The sequence below is a fragment of the Pseudorca crassidens genome, chromosome 5 (assembly GCF_039906515.1).
Source record: "Pseudorca crassidens isolate mPseCra1 chromosome 5, mPseCra1.hap1, whole genome shotgun sequence".
NCBI lineage: Eukaryota > Metazoa > Chordata > Mammalia > Artiodactyla > Delphinidae > Pseudorca > Pseudorca crassidens.
This window is the reverse complement of record NC_090300.1, coordinates 51,681,094-51,703,486: the sequence shown is the minus strand read 5'-3', so window position 1 is coordinate 51,703,486 and position 22,393 is coordinate 51,681,094. Positions and strand designations below refer to the sequence as shown.

Sequence of the window (22,393 nt, the reverse complement as noted above, 5' to 3'; positions counted from 1 at the left end):
AGTAGTTCTGGAGTTTCTCTTCCTTCCCCAGAGTCATTATCTGAAGAGCAAAGAAAATAAAGCAGAATGTTGCTTCACCAAGGCACTCCTCAATCTTTCATGCTTATTTCATCTTGTGATAGTGGTGGCGTTGTTCCAGGCTACGGGGAAAATAGGCTCTTACATTAAGTGCTTAAGCAAAGAGTAATTTATTAATACTAACACAGATGAGTACATAGGCGCTAAAAGAAATAAACAAAAGGAAGAAGCCCTTTAGACATGCTTGCAACAGTAAAGCACTATTCCCTCAAGGGCCACCCTAAGAAACAGTATTTTCTATCAGGCCCTTGTCTCTAAAATTTCACACCTTCTACTGCTTTTTCTCAGTGCCCCAGTTTATTCCTAGGTGAACTAGGCAGTCTCTGGTCAGTCACAACAGAAGATTAGTATTAGAAGTATGTAAAATAGGTTATTTACTGCCTCACCTCAAAATGACATAATTGCTCCCTGAAGATTATCAAATTTAACACTGGGTTAGTTTTTCAGCTTGCAATACAAATTCAATATAGAAATGCCTATCTGGTGATTCGTATCTCATCAATCACCAAGGAGAGAAAATTAGCCCAGCTATTTTTTTCTCAGATGTCGGACAACTATAATTTCCACACAAAATTTTCTATTTCAACACATTTTAAGTGGAAATCTTTCTAAAATGCGTAAGAAGTTTTCACAACTCTACCAATAGGGTAAATGCAACATAATTTAAGTTGTTACTAATCTCAGGATTATCCAAGTGGGTCCTAGTCTTCCAGATTAAGACACTGCTTTGTCAAAGAGCAACATGGCCTCTCTTAAGTGAACTGCAGCAAGCCAGGCAGCTGCTAGGTAGAAAGGACTCCTATGAGTCTAGGCCAGTGGTTATCAGATACTTGGCACCAGGACCTTCAACTGACATGACTATTCTCAGAAGTTCTGGGAAAGATTCCTATTTAACTCCTCCAGAGCAAAGACTTGGCATGAAACCACAGCTACCCCAGAGTTACAGATGGGGCTGTCTCGTGATTCTGTGGGAAATTTGCTTCTTTACTTGGCACGTGCTGCACAGTATGTCATTTTCTGCCCACAGTTTGGTGAAAAGAGAACTCCTAGAAGCTCCTCTTTAAGCATGTACATGCAATGCAAAAGCTAGGCTTCTGAGTGCCAAGTATAACTGAATAAAGGACGAAGGAATAAGATCGTCTATTCTCTAAAAGTACCTTGCGTAATACAACCCAAAGAATGCGCTCTACCTTCAAGCCTATGGCTAGTTCAAATAAATGTAGTCATCACTACCCTTGAATTAAATGGATAATAAAAGGTTATAAACATGTTGTAAAATAATTCAAACTCAGTCATAGCAATGATTTTTCTATGTTTTGGGCAAAGGGTTAATCTCTGAAGAATACCAATAGTATAAATGGTTAAAATATCTATAAGAAAGATACTAATTCAAACCCCTTCGCCTACTTGGATATAGTTTTGTTGACAGATGTTGACAGAGATACTTAAGAAAACATTATGAACAAAAAGATGTATAAATGTTATAGTTCAAGTATAATTCATACACTTCCTTTCCCAAGTTTCTTCATTATACGCTAGCTTCAATTTTTTTTTAATAGTAGGTGTATTTTACAATACTTTGATCCTCTTCAATATTCTGGCATGACTCCCTTTTTCCTAATGAAGCCCATATTTTAGCATTCTTAAGTTTATATATTACAAATGTAAGAGTCAGGTCTCTCAGTTGCAAAATAACAGAAACCCTCCCAATTCAAAGTGGCTTAGTTCCTAAATGGGGAATTTATTGACTCATATAAACGGCCAGTCCAGGGATGCAGCAAACCTCAAATATAAAAGGATTTATGGGCTCAAAGAATTTCATTACAGTTCTCTCTCTCCATCTCTGTACTCCTTCTATATTTCTTTGTCTTCATTATTTAAGGAGATATTTTCCCCTTGGCAGTCAAGAAAGGCACCAGCAGCCTCAGGTCACAAACTCCAGGAAAGAAAACCATTGGCTCTTCTTGGGTTTCATAAAGTCATACCAGATACAGAAACAAAAGCATAGTTTCCTAATGGAACTCAAAGACAAAAGAAGCATGCTGGACAGTAAAATAAAAAACCCTACGAAATTACACTGCAAATTACAAATTAACTTTTTAAGACTCTACAGACAAACATAAGGGTTAGCTTTATCATTTTTAAATTTTAGTGAAAATATCAAATCAACAAGCAAATATTATATGACTGTGTATTATGCTTAAGGGATATAAATGTTATAAAAGTCAAAGTTTCAACCACTGAAGAATCATAGTCTAGTTGGTGGTTGACAAAATTTGATGCATGACAAACGAATGAATGGAAGATGGGATTTTAACCAAGTGCTAAATATTACAGCACATATTATAACCTTAATATTAATTCAGGAAAGAAAGGATGATTGTGGAGTAGAACAATCATTGAAAGTTTATAGAGATGGTGAAAACTATTTTATTTCATAAAAGGTGGATTGTCATTGTTGGAAGAGGGTGTGAAAGAGTGAGGGTTGAAGGAAAAAGAATGAAATGGCTCCGAGGTGGGCATTCATATATGTAGAGACCTGATGGTAGACAACAGCCCACTCATAATGGAGAATTCATGTTGAGGATAAGGTAAGATGGTTACAGAGAAGTTAGCTGACGGAAGATTTTAAATACTGGGTTTGAATTTGAACTAGTTATAATTTCTCGATATGTAGGTTTACAGAAGAATAGAGAGGGAAATCCAGCTGCAGGTCATGATATAATTGGAGTTCAGAGGTTGGAATAATATTTCTGCTCTGAGACAGGGGCCGTCACTTCCATTTATGCAGGTTGTAAGCTGTACAACGCTAGTGGGCACCAACCACGTTGCAGTGTGAACGGTGCTTCTGAAAGTTGGGAAATACACTACCCTTATAAAAATATACGGTCCATCTAGATGACTTCAAGAAACAAAACATATCAATTTGAAGGGTTAGAAGATAGGTAGGTACTAGGTAGAAGTTACAGAGAAGGTTGAAGAGAAAAGTGGAGACCAGATTATGGAGTGCCTTGAATTCCAGGCTAAGAAATACAAACTTTATTCTGCGTTTAATGCAGGGAAATTGGGGAGCTATTGCAGGATTTTGACTAGAATAGTGAAGTAGCAATCAGTGTTTGAGGAAAATTAAATTTAGGCTACAGGTCCAGGATTGATTCAAGGGGCAGAAATTAGCAAAATAGAGAACTATGAAAAGATCATTAGAGCAGTGCAGGAAAAAACTGGACCATAAGATAGAAAGCAAAGGAGATCTTTGGGAGGTATTTTAAAAAGAAAAAAAAGATAAAAAGAAAGAAAGGCAAGAAAGTGGAATTTTGTGAACCTCTTACAAAAGAAACATATGCCCTGGGACATATTATTATTATTTAGGTAGAGAATAAATAACAGAAATTACGTTTCTTTCAAATCGCTCCCAGTGACTTTACTGTTGGCAGTTATATAGTTCTTTAGAGTTTACACAGTAATTTCAAATATATTATTCCATTTGGATAAAGATATTTTTTGAAATCATGAAACTAAGCACTGTCCTAAGCTTATATATAAAGGTAACATCTAAACTACAGAAATTTTTATCCATCACCTATGATAGAATGCAATTTAATATTGCAATGACAAACTTCCATGTGTTTATTTGGACCAGAAAAGAATGGGCAGTAATACCAGCATGTCTGAAACCAAACTTTCCATGTACTCTGGATCTTATTTCTTTCTGATCTCATTCTTCTTCAGGGACCTTGTTCCCTGTCTTTCCTCTTCCCATCCCTGATCTTCCCTTCAGCATTTTAGAAGAATATTCTTTAACCTATTTCCATTCTGAGTCATCTCTTCACTTTCCATCAATCTAAGCTGCTGACAGCGTAAGTATATGTTTCATGTCTCTACCTCCTCTGCATTGGCACTTCTCAATCCATCCCACCTCTGTAAGGTTTTCTCCCTGGAGATAACACAAACCTCCTATTTGCTATTTTTGTTGGACGTTTTTCAGTATTTACCATATTTGACCTCTTGGCAGTGGATGATAGTTTTCCTCTTCTTCATTCTTGAAACTCCTGCCTTGGGTTCCTGGTCTCATTCTGTTATCTTGCCTCTGTGACTTTGACTTTCTCCTGTCCTTTCATATTTATAATCCTCCAGGGTTCCATCCTTCACCCTCTACCCTTTCTTTTTATACACACTTTCTCTGGGGAATTTCATCCTCTCCTTCTAAAGCTTATATACTGACCACTGTCAATTCTGTATCTCCAATCCAAATCCAAAGCAGTATATTTACAATTGGATGACCCATATATGCTCCACAAAACATGTCCAGCACTAAACTTCTCACCGGTACCTCAAGTCTGCCCTTCTTTCCATACTCTCTTCAGAAATTATGGACCCACTGTTCACACAGGGATCTAAGGTAGAACACAGAGAACTGTCTTTGATTCCTTTCTTCTTCATCCTCCATGTGATGGTTAATTATATGTGTTAACAAAATTGGACCACAGGGTGCACAGATTTTGATTAAATATTATTTCTGGGTGTGTCTGTGAGGGTGTTTCTGGATGACGTTAAAATTTAAATTGGTAGTCTGAATAAAGTAGATTGAGCAAAACTACTTTCTATGGGGCTGCATGTTTGCCATCCTTCCTGAAATTATATTGATTTTTCATAGGAATTCTTCCTAATGACACTCTTGCACACAAATCCTTTTTTCAAGGTCCCTTTCTGAGGATTCCAAGTTAGAACAACAAGTTTTAATGGCTGGTTAATATTTTTATATATCATTTATACCAGAATTTAACTATTTCCCAATAGTTCAGTGTTTAGATTGTTTCTATTTTTTTCTACAATAACTAGCTTTGTAATGATTATCTTTGTATGCAAAAATGTTCTCATGTGTTCTAGATTGCTTTCCACGGATGTATTCCTAGAAGGGAAATTACTAAATCAAAAGGCATGAAGGCATATTTTACAGTGCTTGATCTATCTGTATTGCTTTCAAAAATATTTTTACCACAATATGCCAATCTTAATGTAAACATTTTAAAAAACTTATTTTATTAGTTATGAGATTATTAGCATTGTTTTCATTTCTTTGATCGTTGAGATTAAACATTTTCTTACATATTTACTGGTTGTTTACCTTCTGTTTATAAACTTTGCAATTTTAAATTATCCTAGTGTTTTTTAACAATATACATATAATTATATAACTTAAAGTTGTTAAATCTATGTCATTCATGCAATTATTTAATCTATGCAAATATTCTGTTTGCTTTTAAGTTTTTAAAAATTGCTTAAAATACAATAGTTTTGATTTTTGAGTAATCCAATCTATTTGTTTTCCTTTGTGATTTCTTCTAATGCTTCCCTACTCAGAAAGTTGTCCTGCAATTAAAATCAGATAAATTTTACCTTACATTTTTTTCTCGAATTTTTTCTCTCTTTCCTATGTCTCTCTTTAACATTTATCTTGTGAATCCCTCTGTTATTTACTTTGACACATGGCAGAGATCGAAAATAGATTCCATCTTGTGTGCCAAGTTTATTCACTCACTCAATAAAAATATATTCAATGTTTACTATGTACCAGGCACAGTGTTAGGCACCATTGTTAGAGGCAAATGTTGAGAGGGATACTGAAGTCACATTTGAAGTCACTCAGTGGGAGAGTGCACTTAACTGATTGCCAATGGGAGAGAGAAGAGGGAGGGGAAATGTGTGGCCCCGTAGCCCAGTGCTAGGGATTTTGCCCTCTTTTTGCATGTTGTGCTATCAACTCACTCCTTGTAGAGAAACAGATCTTATGATCAGGGGATATGCTCAATAATGTTAAAAACTGCAAATGAGTCAAAAGCATAATTATCCTGAAAAGAATAAATAGGTTTTCAGGAGTAAGTAAAAATATCTGCTCCCCCCCCACCCCACTGCTTCATTTAATCACTCAAAAGTAGTAAGATATAACAAATTACCTTTTCTATAAGTATTTTAACATGGTTATAATCATATTGTTTGTACAATTTTATGTTCTACCTTTTCCATTTAACATTATAAAATATTTGCATATGCCATAAGCTTCTTAGTAAACACAATATCTGATAGTGATACCTAACAGGTTTCAATGGACAAATTACTCTTTTCAAAGCAGAGTTAGTTTCTTTTCTTAAATAAGTAGACATTTTTACAGGTTCTCTACTTGAGATATTATCAGACAACCATGCCCATTTTTTCAGGTGTACACATTTAATCCAAGTGAATTAATATAAGCACACACTACCTTACGTCCTCAAGCAAATTTCTTTTTCCTTTAGCCAGGCAGTGTTTTCAATTTTCTTCTTTCTGGTAACTCTGAAGACCGTTCATTCCATAATTTATTGAGCCTCTAAAATGCAAAATGATCTATAATAGGGCACTGCCTTAAGAAATCATGTTCCATATATTCTAATATATTTAAATGTAGCCCTTTACATTCTTAACCTACTCCTCTCTACTAGCTCCTTTCTAAAATTTTTAAGTGTACGGTAATCCAAAAACAAAACTCCAAACTCCAAAACCAAACTTCTTCTCAACCTAATTTCTTCCTCAAACTCCACCCAATCTATCTTCCTTCTCAGCCAAACATAACAAAAGCAGAGTCCACTCTTACTATTTCTCTTCCCTTAATTATCTATCACCCATTTATTCCCCAAGTACTGCAATCTTCCACCCCACCCCTAATCAGTTAACTTTACTTGATCTCTCTGTAACTCAATCAGAAAGACTCCCCTCTCTCTTCAAAGTACTCTCTTCCCAACACCTTTGCTTTCACTGTTACTTCTCTCACATACCTTGTTCTTAATCACCAATTCCTCCTTTTATCTCACTAGCCTTTGAATGTACAGTAGAAGCCCTTAACTCCAGGTAACTAATCCACAGGATTAGAGGAGACTCTTCCTCTCTCTGTAAATGGGTTCCTTCCCAACCACACTTCAGGGCTGAAGGCTCCTGGCACAAAAAAGTGAACCTCCAATCCATCTGTGTATACTTACTGACCTATATGCTCAGTCAGTAGAGACAAATAGTTTATTCTAAAAACTGTTTATGCAATTACACTTGCTGTTTTTATTATGTAATTTAATCAAATGTTATATAAACTAATGAGATATGAGAGTAAAAAAAGAGTTGTTTCTATGAAAATTAATATGAGTGGTTTGGAAAAGCTTCATAATGGTTGGTAGCTTAAAGAAAATTTGCAGTCAAATTAGGTGAAAAACAAGGCCAAGAAAAATATTTTTTAAATCTAGACATATTTTACATTGAGTGACCTTACCATGCATGTGTCTTTAAGCTCTTGCACCACTCAACAAAGCTAAAACTGGAATCTGAATGATGCTCTATGGCTTAACAGACGAAGGTGAGCTCCAACCAACAATAGATCCACACACAAAGCAAAAACCTTGACCCTGCATCAAGAGAGAATTAAAGGAAAGTAGATTTATGTGTTTTAAGATGTTTATGCATCACTTATTTTTCCCAGCTGTAACTGACTCTACTGAATAACCTGTCCCAGTTGCCTTGTCTAAGAGGCATTCGTTAGAAATATCTTGATTACATCACGAGGCCTCTTCTTTCCTTGCTTTGCTGTCTCCTTGAGAAATTTAATTTCCAGCCAGAGCTTCAGTTGAGCCTTTAGACAAATAACCACCACATCTGCAAGCTCTTCACAGAAGGGTCCAAGATTCATTCATCATCAAATCTTCACCTTCTGCTGCCCTCACTGCATTGTGTCTTGCACATAGTAACTACTTCAAAAATTATTGAGATTTAAAGCATAATGAAAATGTTAGTCCATAAGTTACAACCCAAGAATTAGAAATCTGGTTGAAATTGGTGTATTACAAGAAAACTCCTCTGTTTTGAAGTCATAATTTACCCCCTCTCAACAATTAAAGGAAAGAAACTCAATCGATAATTATAATCGGAAAACTATCAGTTTTAATTGGGTAGCTGAAGCTAATTTTAAAAATCAACTACAGTTTTCCAGAAATGTACAAACAAATTTGGTGGACAATGACAAGTACCACTACAGCTTTCAATTTTATCTAAATGAAGGCTAAAGTTTTGCTAATCTCTTGAATCCTGTGGGTTTATTCTCTCTGAAGCAATTTCCTCTAAGCTAGATAGGACAGATATGATTATCTCTTCCATTTGACAAATGAGAGAATTAATGTTTCCTGACTTACCCTTGACCTTATAGATAGTTTGTGACTTAAATGGGATTTGTACCCAGGCATTAGGCATCTTGAGTCACCTTTTAATTTTTCCTAAGCTCCTTCATAATTGGGCAGGAGAATCAGGAAGTAAATAGTGAAAAGCCAAACTTTTCTATCCACAATTATCACTCCTCTTTTTACCAGGCTGTCTAGGATTATGCCTTTAGAGTTCAGTCCTTTAACACATTTTCCCACAAAATTCTTGGGAGGAATAATAAGTTAATAATTCATTCTTTAACATCTTTCTATTAATTAATATATCCAATTTGCTTTCCTTCGATTAAGTAATTACCTGAGGAAAAGGAAAGGAAAGTAATGGGTATTTTGAGAAAGAATTTGTTTCTTTTTTTTTTGCATTTTTAAAAATTGAGGTTTCTTGTCCCATTTCTTTTCAAACCCTTATCCTGATCTCCTGTTGAAGATGGAGCCATCTTTGGCTTCCAGGCATCATTCTCCATCTAAGATCAACAATGTGCTTACTACAAAGAAAACTAATGTTAATTGAAACTGTTTTTTGTTTCATTTTTTTCTTGCTATTTACATTTTGCCTATACCTGTTTGTGACTATCATTCTGTCCCTAGTCCATGAATGTTTTTCTCATGCTTTCAACAGGAAACTCTCATCATCATAATACAATTCCTAGTCACATATCGCCTTTTTTCTGGCATTCCTTTAATCCAACTCTTCCCCATCTCATAAACCTAAATTTACTTATCACTTGTGCTAGAATAACAAATACATCACACAAGCCAAACTTAATTAGCATATTTTCTGAAATTATGTGATGTTGAATGAAAAATTCTGCTAACGCACATAAAAATTAGTATAACTATTCAGACTACCAAGTTGTTTATACGCTGTCTCAGAAATAGCATTCCTGCGAATTTATCCTTAAAAAATATAATTAGCAGATGTGAAAACAAACAAAAAACCAAATACAGCATTTATAAAATACTCACTGTTAATTATTTTTAAAAAAAGCTATCCAAATGTCCAAATATAGGAGACCAGCTAAGTACATGTTACATCATTGAATAGGATAGATAGGTAGACATTTAAAAGTATAATGATTAAGACTATATAGGAAACCAAAATATTATAAATGTGGTGGTAATTAAAAAGCATTATATAAAACAATATGCTGTTTTATAATTTTAATTAAATAAAATATAACTATGCAGATCAGAAATAGATGGTAACACGCAAAAGTGGAAATAGTTGCTGTGCTAAATGAAGGAGTTGTTAGTGAAAATTTTTTTCAGAAATTATTATTGTCGCTACTTTGTTTTCTGTTTGCTTGACTTTTAGCTTTATTAATATTTTCAATTAATAAACAGTGTTAATTTCATGTAAAATTTTGAGGTTTAATTGACATATAATATTATATTAGGTTCACGTGTACAACATAATGATGTTATATTTATATATACTGTGAAATGGTCACTGCAATAAGTCTAATTATCATCCATCACCATACAAAGTTACAAACTTTTTTTTCTTCGTTTGATGAGAACGTTTAAGATTTATTCCCTTTGTGATTTTCAAATAAATAATACAATATTGACTACAGTCATCATACTGTACATTATATCCCCATGACTTATTTATTTTATAACTGCAAGTTTGTACCTCTTTATCCTCTTTACTCATTTGCCTCACCTGCCACCCACTTCTGCTCTGGCAGCTACCAATCTGTTCTCTGTATTATGAGTTTGGTTTTTTTTTCTGTTTTGTTTGTTCATTTGTTTTATTTCTTAGAGTCCATGTGTAAGTGAAATCACGTGGTATTTGTCTTTCTCTGTCTGGTTTATTTCACTTAGCCTAATACCCTCAAGGTCCATCAATGTTGTCACAAATGGCAAGTTTTCATTCTTTGTTAGGGCTTAGTAGTATTCCATTGCATATGATACCACATCTTCTTTATCCATTCATCTATCAATGCACACTTAGATTATTTCCATATCTTGGCTATTATAAATAATACTGCAATTATAGTGGGGTTGCAGAGATATTTTGAGTTAATGTTTTTATTTCCTTTGGACAAATACCCATGAGTAGAATTGCTGGATCATATGGTAGTTCTATTTTTAACTTTTTGAGGAACCTCCAAACTGTTTTCCATAGTGGCTGCACCAATTTACATTCCACCAACAGTACACAAGCGTCCCTTTTCTCCACATCCTCACCAATACTTGCTATTTCTTGTCTTTTTGATAAAGCCATTGTAACAGGTGTAGGATGGTATCTTATTTTGATTTTGATGTGCATTTCCCTGATGATTAGTGATGTTCAGCATCTTTTCATGTGCCTGTTGCCCATCTGTATGTCTTCTTTGGAAAAGTGTCTGTTCTGGTCCTCTGCCCATTTTTTAATTGGATTTTCTTCTGCTCTTGACTTGTATGAGTTCCTTATATATTTTCAATATTAACCTCTTATCATATATATGATTGGCAAATACTTTCTCCCATTCCATAGGTTGCCTTTTTCTTTTGTTGATGGTGTCCTTTACTGGGCAGAAACTTTTTAGTTTGATGTAGTTCCACTTGTTTATTTTTGCTTATGTTGCCTTTGCTTTTGGAGTCATACCCAAAAAATCACCGCCAAGACCAATGTCACTTATGTTTTCTTCTAGAAGGTTTATGGTTTCAGGTCTTACATTCGAATCTTTAATCCATTTTGACCTAATTCCTGTATATGGTGTAAGATAGTGATCTAGTTTCATACTTTTGTGTGTTGCTGTCCAATTTTCCCAACACCATTACTTAAGAAACTGTTTTTCCCCATTGTGTATCCTTAGTCCTTTGTCACAAATTAATTTATCATATATGCATGGGTTTATGTCTGAGGTCTCTATTCTGTTCTATTGATCTATGTATCTGTTTATATGCCAATACCATACTGCTTTGATTACTATAGCTTTGCAATACAGTTTGAAATCAGGGAGCATGGTGCCTCCAGCTTTGTTCTTGTTTCTCAAGATTGCTTTGGCTATCTCGGATCTTTTGTAGTCCATACAAATTTTACAATTGCTCTATTTCTGTAAAAAGTGCCATGGGGGCTTCCCTGGTGGCACAGTGGTTGAGAGTCTGCCTGCCAAGGCAGGGGACATGGGTTCGTGCCCCTGTCCGGGAAGATCCCACATGCCGCGGAGCAGCTGGGCCTGTGAGCCATGGCCACTGGGCCTGTGAGTCCAGAGCCTGTGCTCCACAACAGGAGAGGCCACAACAGTGAGAGGCCCATGTACCGCAAAAAAAAAAAAAAAAAAAAAAAGTGCCATGGAATTTTGATAGAGATTGCAATGAATCTGTAGATAGCTTTGGGTAATACAGACATTTTAACAATGTTAAATGTTAACATCGTTAATATTTTTATCTTTATTTTTATCTATTCTTATCTTTTTGGTTAACTTTATTTGTAGGTATTCAGTGCAATCGTAAATGGTACTATTTTCTTAATTTCTCTTTCTGATAACTTATTTTAGAGTATAGAAATGCAACCAATATTTGTATACTGATTTTGTTCTCTATAACTTAGCTGGATTTGCTTATTAGTTCTAACAGTTTTTTTGGTAGAGTCTTCAGGGTTTTCTACATATAAAATCATGTCATCCACAAATAGTGACAGTTTTACCTCTTCCTTTCCAGTATGGATGCCTTTTATTTCCTTTTCTAACCTAATTGCTGTGACTAGGACTTCCAATATTATGTTGAATAAAAGTGGCAAGAGTGGGCACACTTCTCTTGTTCTGGATTTTAGAGCTGAAAGCTTTTCACCTTTCAGTATGATGTTAGCTGTGGGCTTGCCATGTGTATGTTTAGGAATGTTCCCTCTATACCTACTTTATTGAGACTGATTTTTTTAACCATAAATGGGTTTTGAATTTTGTCAAATGCTTTTTCTGCATCTATTGAGATGATCATATGATTTTTATCCTCCATTTTGTATCATGTTGATTGATTTGCAGATGTTGAATCATCCTTGCATCCCTGGAATAAATCCCACTTGATCATGATGTATGATCCTTTTTATGTATTGTTGAATTCAGTTTGCTAGTATTTTGTTGAAGATGTTTACATCTATGTTCATCAGGCATATTGGCCTATAATTTTCTTCCTTTGTGGTGTCCTTGTCCATTTTAGGTATCAGAGTAATGCTGGCCTTGTAAAATGATTTTGGAAACATTCCCTCCTATTCAATTTTTTCAAAGAATTTGAGAAGGATAGGTATTAAATCTTTTTTGAATGTTTGGTAGAATTCAACAGTGAAACTGCCTAGTCCTGGACTTTGTTTTTTGAAAGGTTTTTGATTACTGTTTCATTCTCCTTACTAGTAATCAATCTATTCAGATCTTCTATTTCTTCATGATTCAGTCTTGGAAGATTGTATGTTTCTAGGAATTTATCCATTTCTTCTAGGTTGTCCATTTTAATGGCATATAGTTGCTTGTAGTAGTTTCTTATGATCCTTTGTTTATTGTGGTATCAGTTGTAATTTCTCGTCTTTCATTTTTGATTTTATTTATTTTGGCCTATTTTTTTTCTTAGTGAGTCTTGCTAAAGGTTTGTCAATTTTGTCTATCTTTTCAAAGAACCAGCTTTTAGTTTTACTGATTTTTTTAAATTGTCTTTTTAGTTTCTGTTTAATTTATTTCTGCTCTAATCTTTATTATTTCCTTCCTTCTACTAACTTTGGGCTTCATTTGTTTTTCTTTTTCTAGTTCCTTTAGGTATAAAGTTGTTCATTTATTTGAGATTTTTGTTAGCTGAGGTAGGTCTGTATCACTATGAACTTCCCTCTTAGAACTGCTTTTGCTGCATTACATAGATTTTAGTATGTTGTATTTCCATATTCATTTGTCTTAAGGTATTTTTTTAAGTTTCTCCTTTGATTTCTTCATTGACGTATTGGTTGTTCAGTAGCATGTTGTTTAATCTCCACATATTTGTGAGTTTTTGCACTTTTCTCCTTGTAATTGGTTTCTGCTTTCAAATTATTATGGTTGGAAAAAATGCTTGAAATGATCTTCCTAAATATATTGAGACTTGTTTTGTGGCCTAAAATATAATCTATCCTAAAGAGTGTTCCATGTACATTTGAGAAGAATATGCACTTTGCTGCTTTTGGATGAAATGTTCTCTATACATCTATTAAATTCATCTGGTCTAATGTGTCATTTAAGGCAAATGTTTCCTTATAGATTATCAGCCTGGATGATCTATCCATCGATATAAGGGGGTATTAAAGTCCTCTATTCTTATTGTATTGCTGTCAATTTTGCCCTTTAGGTTTGTTAATATTTACTTTATATATTTAGGTGCTCTGATTTAGGTGCATAAATATTTACATATGTTATATCTTCTTATTCAATTGACCACTTTATCATTATGCAATGCCCATCTTTGTCTTTCAGTACAGCCTTTCTTTTAAACTCTATTTTGTCTGATGTAATTATAGCTACCCCAGCTTTCTTTTAGTTTCCATTTGCATAAAACATCTTTTTCCATCTGTTAACTTTGAGTCTGTGTGTCCTTACATCTGAAATGAGTCACTTGTAGGCAGCAGTTAGATGGATCTTTTTTTGTTTTTTAATCATTCAGCCACTTTGTGCTTTGATTGGAGCATTTGGTCCATTTATATTTAAAGTAATTATTGATAGTTATGTACTTATTGCCATTTTGTTAATTGTTTTCTATTTTGAAGTTCCTCTCTGTTTTGTTCTTCTTTTGCTCTATTCCTTTGTGGTTGGATGACTTTCTTTAGTGTTATGCTAAGATTCCTTTCTAATTTTTTTGTGTGTATAGGTTTTTTACTTTGAGGCTCACATATGACAGCCTGTGCTTGTGTATGTGTGTGTATATACTGATATATATATATATATATATATCAGTCTTTCATAAGTTGATAGCAAGTTTGAACATATTCTAAAACTCCACATTTTTACTCTCTTCCAACACATTTTGTTTTTGATGTCACATTTCACTGTATATCCCTTAACTAATTATTGTAGTTATTGTTATTGTTATAACTTTTCTCTTTTAAACGTCATACTAGCTTTATATGATTAATCTACTATCTTTACTATATATTTACCTTTATCAGTGAGAGTTTTACTTTCACATGTTTTCTTGTTATGAATTAGTGCCCTTTCTTTTCAGCTTAAAGAATCCCCTTTAAAAGTTCTTGTAAGGTCAGTTTAGTGATTATTAACTCCTTTAGCTTTGCTTGTCTGAAAAACTCTGTCTCTCCTTCAATTCTGGATGATAAATTTGCTGGGTAAGGTATTCTGCTTGGAAGTTTTTTTATTTCAGCACTTTGAATATATCATGCTACTCTCTTCTGGCCTGCAAAGTTTCTGCTGAAAAATCTGCTGATAGTCTTATGGGGGTTTCCTTGGATGTAATAAGTATTTTTATCTTTATCATTAACTTACGATATCTTAATTATAATGTGTCTTGGTGTGGATTTCTTTGGTTTCATCTTATTTGGAACTCTCTGTGATTCCTAGACCAGCATATCTGTTTCCTTCCCCAGGTTAAGGAAGTTTTCAACAATTATTTTTTTCAAATAAGTTTTCTGCCCCCTTTCTCTCTCTCTCTTCTCCTTCTCCAACCCCTATAATGCAAATGTTATTCCACTTGATGTTGTCCCATAGGTCCATTAGGCTATCTTCAATTTTTAAATTTCTTTCTTTTTTGGGGAGGGTGCTGCTCCATTTTAGTTCCACTACCCTGTCTTCCAGGTTGCTGTTTCTGTTCTTTGCTTCATCTAGTCAGCTGTTGAAGCCCTCTAGTGTACTTTTTCAGTTCGGTTGTTGTTTTCTTCAGTTTTGTGACTTCTGTTTGGTACTTCCTTACATTTTCTGTCTCTTTGTTGAAGTTCTCACTGTTGTTGTTCTCATCCATTCTTCCCTCCAGTTTGGTGAGCATTTTTATGACCAGTACTTTGAACTCTTTATCAGGTAGATTACTTATCTCCATTTCAGTCCTTTTTCTGAGGTTTTATCTTATTATTTCTTTTGGAACATATTCCTCTGTTTCCTCATTTTGCTTGGTTTTTATGTATTAGGTGCAACAACTACCTTTCCCAGTCTTAAGGATTGGCCTTGTATAGGAGACGAACGTTTCTAGCTCAACCTTGTCCTAGCTCTTGGTTTTCTCTCAAACATTTTGATTGTCTGAGTAGCCTTATTTATTCTTGATAGGTCCCATTTGTTGAGCATGTGTGGAAAGGAGAAATCTCAGCCAGCCTGTTGGAAGCCAGACACTCAGGCAGCATTTTTTAAAGTATGCCAACATACACAGTCTTATGAATGGCACCTCATTCGTAAGCCCTGCTGGCCTCCAGACCAGGTGATCTGGAAGTGTCCCATGGGTTACAGTTGCAAAAATTGGGGCTTTAGATGAGTGTATAAGCTCCTTTCTGGGACGTACTAGTGAGCTGTAGTGAGGCCAAGGGAGAACGGAAAGATGGCTCCTCCTGCCTCATTCCTGAGAGCTCCTCTGTAGCCTCTAGATGTGTGGCAAACATGAAGCCTGACCCACAAGCTGACGCTCTGGGACAAGTAAACAGGCCTTTTTCACAGGCAGACTTGGGGTGTGTTTCAGTCTGATGTCTGTGCAGTGCCCTGGGACTGGTAGCCTGCCAAGAATTGTCTCTCCAATTGTTTCAGTCCTGTGGGGCCCAGAAATGCAAGCTCCAGCTACCAGAGCCAGGCAATCAAGGATCGTTTCCTGTGTGAATCACGTCTGCCTACAGCTTTAGCGAGGCAGCAGGGGAGTGCAGGGTCAAGGCATGCCCACCAGCTTTATCGAGGCAGTGAGAGAGCACAGGGTTGGGGAGCACCCACTGTTTTTTGCAAGGGAGTGGGAGAGCATAGGCAAGGGACACACCCTCAGGCTTTAGTGGGGAAGCTGCAGAGGGCTGTGATTGCACATGCCTGTGGTGCTAGCAAGGTAGAGGGAGGGTGCAAAAACAGAGAGTGGGGGGTCAGGCCCCTGACCCTAATGCTTTAAGATTAGCAAATGAACCTCCTTCACATTCAGCCTACAAGCTTTTCAAGTTGCTGCTTTTGCGCTGGGTCCCTGGGAACGTTAGTTTGCACACAAGCCCTTTAAGAGTGGAATCTCAGTTCCCTACAGCCCTTTGGGTCTCCTGGATGTAAGCCCCATTTGTTTTCACAGCCAGACGTTTGGGGGGCTCTTCTCTCTGGTGCAGGTCCCAGGGGTTAGGGTGCCTGATGTGGTGCATGAGCACTTCATTTCTCAGGGAAAAGCTCCATATTTGTGAGATCCCTACAGATTGGGGCTCTCTGTGCAGGGGGTGGGGTTTCTGGTGAGAATGTATCTCTCCCTCTCCTACCTGTCTCGATGTGGCTCTTTTATCCTTTGTTGTGGAGGAGCTGTTCAGCTAGTTTTCAAGTCTTTTTCAGAGGGACTTGTTCCATATGTGTGTCCATGGGAGGAGGCGAATTCAAGATCTTCTACACAGCCATCTTGAACTTTCTCTCAAGACTGTGGAAGGATTATTTTAGATTAGTATACTTTGTCTTCAAGAAGGAAAGTCCAATGTATTATATGTACATGGGTGGGTGGTGAGGAGTGAAGGGCACAGTCAAAGGCAAGGATTCTGGGAAACTAAAGGCAATCATTAGGATGTTGGATGCCAGGATTTGGAGTTGAACTAGAGAAGGAGCAGAATAACACAAGACAAATGTTTCTATTTCACAATTTTAATTTAAGCTGAACTTAATCCTGAGGTAACTCGATTCTTCTTATTTGAAAATTTGCTTTACTTTATTTCTAAGTAAAAACATTGATAGTCTCTTTATTTTGACTCAAAATGTTCCTGGAAACTAGAGCATAAAGAATGTTTATGAAGCAAGTTATGATTTCCTTTAGGAACAGTTCTGAAACTGAATATAGAATATCTGACCCAGGACTCAGCATTAGATACATCATAAATATGACCGGCCATGTCTCATGACGATTAAGAAATTACTATAAATACCTACATATAACATATAAAATTAAAATACCAATTCTAGAAAATGGTCATGGATAAACCAAACACCTCTTTAATACAAAGGACTCCAACAAACTATACGTTTAGAGGGGAACATTTAAAGATGTATGTTTCATTGGCCACTGATCTTTTCTGTGGTCCATCTGCTTATCTGAAGTGTCTGAGTTACTGAAGGCAGTGAGCTAGTGAAAAGCTGCCTGAACCAGGCAGCAGCAGATTGGGGAAGTTCGCTTCACTTCTGAGTCTCACAGTCCCCTTCCATTCATTCTAACATTCTATGGAACTAAACTACTTTCTAAAATTAATATGTTAGCTATAATAAACATTAAGCAACAAATTCAAAATAATTTCTTGTGCCATCTTAGAATTTGGAAGACTTTAGGGTATGTTGGAGGGTCCTGCTTTAGAAGGTTACAGAAGTTTGAAATGATAATTTCTGTTTCTTTAGCTACACATCGGTGGCAAGTAGAACCTTCTAAATCATTTTCCTCCATTATCAGAGTGCGTTCACAAAGTATTTACCAGTGGTGCTGATGGTGTGGTTTCTGTTATTGAAAAGCATTTTACTTTTCATCTAATCATCTACTTTCCCCTTTACTCTCCTCTAACTCCTTAAATAGTTCAAAGTTACCCACGTGGCAGCTTAGAGACAGACCAAAGCAAGGCACCAAGACACATTGAGTGGGGTTTCAATTGCTTTGTTAAGCGTTTAGCCACAGGCTTACCTTGTTAATCTGCTAACAATTGCCACCAGGTCATTAGCAAAATCTTGTAAAAAGGAGTTATAAAAACATCTCTCACAGAATCCTCAAAAAGACAGAATACCTTGAATGTAGCTTCCTTTATCCCTTGTAACAGGCAGGTATAGGTGGCATGCAGGAAGCCTGTGTGCTAATTAGGTGATAGCCAAAAGGCAGAGACAAAGAGTGAAGTTTCCTATAGAGAAAAAAAGATAGTTGATTTCAGCAATTTTCACATGAAAAGGTTAAAACTCATTTATTAATACCGAAACGCCATTTAAAATTTTATTTACTTATTTTTAATTGAGTATAATTGACATACAGCATCATATTAGTTTCAGAGGTACAATATAATGATTTTATATATGCATTTATTTGAAATGAGCACTACAATGTCTAGTTAACATCCATCACCACACCTAGTTATATATTTTTAAAATATTATTTAAAATTCATCATCTTAAGTGTTGATTTCTCTTGCAAATTAAAAAATATTGAATTCAATTTGTAAAGAGATTTAAATGAAAAATTTGCTCTAGGATCCTGAACATTATTAATTTAAAGTCATCTATTTTTATAAATTGGCTGTATCTCTTGACTATAATTTTCTTGCCTTCCCCTATTTGGAAAATGAACAAATTTTGTTAGAATGACAAATTTACTAAAACTGGAGAGAATACTAAGGTTCCCAAATGTTGCCTTAGCCCTTCTCAAATGTAAGATCTTGAATCTGTTTAATTTCTTCCTGTCTTAGGAATAAAACATTAAACTGGTGAAATTCCTCAAGATTTACAATTTTTAAATTTTACATACTATATTGTTAAATATATGGCATATAGAAATATAATTATATAATACTATTTTTTAAATGCTAGAAACAAAAATAAGATAGAACTTACAACAGAGCTAGCAAGACCAGAATGAATAGCTCATCTATCACAAGCTCTGCCCAAAGGCAATGTCATGTAAATTCAATTTATAGACGTTGAATAGCTTCCCCAATGTTGGCCTTTGAAAAGCATTACACTGATACTTTCAAGAAACTAGCAGCACACTCCAACCTGAAAAAGTAATACTATGAAGACGCTGCCATTAGTGATTTTATGTACTTCTACATACCCTTCTTGAATTTGAAATAATGGATAAGTTCAGTAATAATTTTTGTTCTCTTTCAAATTTTATGACTTCAATATTGAGTTGTGTTTTATGACCTACACTTATTATATTCTGTAGAGTCAGCCAGCAGCTTTAGGCAAAGAATACCTTCGGAGTCTGAAATCAGACTTTGGGAAGAAATCAGAGGTTTAAAATGAGTAATCATGTATTTTGGAAGCATAGGAATTTTCCAAAGATTTTGAAAAACAACCAAATACTGCATACTGTGTAATATATGAGCAATAATTTCCCAATCCTCTAGACAGCTTCTTTTTCTTTTGTGGCTAGGATAATTATCTATTCATGTACGGGCAAGGATTTTTGCTATAAAACTTAACTTCTTCCAGAGCAGTTTTGGTAGTTTTTTTTGGAGGAAGAGTTTGTTTAGCAAATTGTACACTGACAACGGTGAGGAATTTTTAGTTACGAGGAATTCTGACAAGGTCACAGGAATTATCCAGTCTCAGTTTCCAGTCTTGAGTCACATTGAAAGAGTGAAATTTAAACAGTGGTAAATTCAATAACAAGTAACGTTACATAATATTTACATGACAGGACAAAAACTAAAACTTCAGACCTTTTTCTCTTTAAATTAGGTTCTCACGCTAATGGACCAGATATAATTTGTTTATATAACTTGCTTAAAAAGAATGAGAACCTGGCTTCTGTAGGAGAAAGAGATCGAAAGAGGAAGATTCTGACCTGGGTTATAATCCTGTTGCGCTCCTAGCTTTCAAGAAGGTCTTAGAGCTATCACAGTACTTTGATAAGCTTTGCTTTCTTTATTTACCAATATGTGAGCCAAATATTTAACCTGGCTGTGATGAGATAGTAAATGAAAGCATTTAAAAAATATAATGTAAGTTATTTATTAGGGAAAAGCACATGCCAGGCACATTTAGTTTTCATGGTAATATAAACGTCACAGGCTGGCTAGGTTGTAAATTTGGTTACTTTTATGGCTTTTAACACTAAAAAATTTCTGCACCAGGGGCTGTCTTTAAGTTGTATTTGTGGCTAAACAGATCTACCCTCATTTTGAGTACTCACTGGCCATTATTAATAGTGATAACTAAAATCTGGTTGAAGTATCTTAAAAAGTATGCAGTATGTGATAAATTCCATGACATGACTGAGGCATTTGACAAATATTTACTTTTTTAGAATTTAGGTCAAGAGCAGAAACAAAATTATAATTTATGCATAACCTCAATTTTTTTCCCTCAAGTACATAGAAAGAACAAATGTACTACGGATTTTCTTTGAAGAGGTTTGTAGTTACTATGTTTGTTTTACTTGTGTTTACATAGGGAAACTTTGTTGGCCTTTAAAATGTAACTTAGCAGTGTAACTGATGTATTTTTGCCAACAATAAAACAAATACATATGACAAAATAAATGCATACTTACTTCAGCCCGTAAGATTTGTTTTAAAATTATTTTATTTGCAGACAGGGGAAACATACGAGATCATTTCTTTCCCCTCTGCCAAAGACAAGCTGATTTCCCCAACCCACGTGTACAGTTGAGCAGTAAGTCTAGCATGCTAGCGCGCTCGAGTCTCCGGACTTGTGTCTTGCCATCAATGGGGACACACGCATCCGTGATAGTGCACTGGATGGGGCAAGACTCAGTAGGCAAGGCATCTCCGGTTCACAAGAAAATTGTGCTGACCGTGTAGCTATCCCGTGTGCCTGCCGCATCTGCCCACTGGACAGGGAAAAAAAGGGTGCTTGGTGTAGTGTACACAGCTGTTCCTATCCACTCTCTCCCACTTTATACACTGTACTCCTCTCCCCACGTGCGTTCCAAGGGCAGGATCACAAACACACACACACCCGTATCTCTCCCAGCCGTCACCCGGGACGCGTCTCCCGCGCACTCCGATCTCCCCGCCGCTGGCTCCGCGGCCTCTCCCAGCCACCAGCACTCCACATGGGCGTAACCCCACGCCAGGCGGCCGCGCGGCCCACGGAGGCCCTAGCCGGCCCCCGCGTTCGAGGGAAGGCGCGGCCCCGGGGTCGGACGGACAAAGCGGGCGTCCAATCGAGCCCGGCACTGCCTCCCCGAAGGGAGGGAGGGGCGGCTCTGACGGGCCCAATGAGCGGGGAGCCCGAGTGGGACTTCCTCCCGGAATCCCGTTGGCCAGAATAGCTGGGCCGTGGGTGACACGTAAGTTAAGTGGGAGGCGGCGGCGGCCGAGGCTCCGCAGCCCCGTCAGTGACACCGGCCCGCCGTCCCCCCAAACCCGGCCGGGGCAGCCGGCCCCCACCCAACTACTCACCCCCGCGGGCCGCGCGCTGAGGCGCCGCCTGGAGCCCGGCTCCCTTTGTTGGGCGCGCACCCCCTCCTTTTGGTGGCAACAAAGTCGCGCAGTGGGAGCTGCCGCGAGGGGGCGGGGAGCGGCAGGGGCGGGACTCCGAGCGCCGCCGGGGGCAGCCGGGCCAAAAAGTGGGGAGGAGGGAACAAGGCAGGCGGCATCTGCGGACCGGCGCGAGGACAGCCCGCTCAGAAGTATGCGGAGGGCCCCCTCCCGGGCCCAGGCACTCAAGGAGAGTCAGCCTCGCCAAAGTTTGGCGGCGGTGGCTGCCCCGGCGGCGTCGATGGCTGCACGCCCCGCGGCGCGCGGAGGCTGAGCGGGCGCCACTTACCCTCCGGCCCAGCTTTTGTGTCTCGCGTCTCCTCCTCATGCTGCGTCCGGCCACCTCCTGCCGCGGCCGCTGCTGAGGCGCCCGCTCGGGCCGAGGGGAGGAAGGGACGGCGGCGGCGAGGACGGCCGCGGCGCGGGGTCCCGACGGGACTATGGGAAACGGGATGTGCTCCCGAAAGCAGAAGCGGATCTTCCAGACGCTGCTACTGCTGACCGTGGTGTTCGGCTTTCTCTATGGCGCGATGCTCTACTACGAGCTGCAGACACAGCTGCGGAAAGCCGAAGCGGTGGCACTCAAGTACCAGCAGCACCAGGAGTCCCTTTCCGCCCAGTTACAAGGTACGGTTAACGGGACGCGCGCGGCCGGTGGCCAACTTTGCCCCGCGCCTCCCGCCCTGACTGGAAAAGTGGTTTTGATGAGCTGTTGGCACCGCGGGCACCACCTCTGACCTTCAGGGACATCAGAGGCAAGCCCCGCCGGACCCCGGAGTGTCAGAGATGACACATCCGCATC

At 37.6% G+C, this 22,393-nt stretch overlaps 1 protein-coding gene across 5 annotated transcripts in view; it reads left to right on the top strand.

Moving 5' to 3' along the window:
- Positions 1-22,031: 22,031 nt before the first annotated feature.
- Positions 22,032-22,393, top strand: part of GOLIM4 (golgi integral membrane protein 4) — a 78,665-nt gene continuing 78,303 nt past the window's right edge. For all 5 annotated transcript variants that reach the window (XM_067737968.1, XM_067737970.1, XM_067737969.1 and 2 more), the window contains exon 1: positions 22,032-22,218. In XM_067737968.1, coding sequence (XP_067594069.1) covers positions 22,032-22,218 — 187 coding nt within the window. The remainder of the gene's footprint in view (positions 22,219-22,393) is intronic.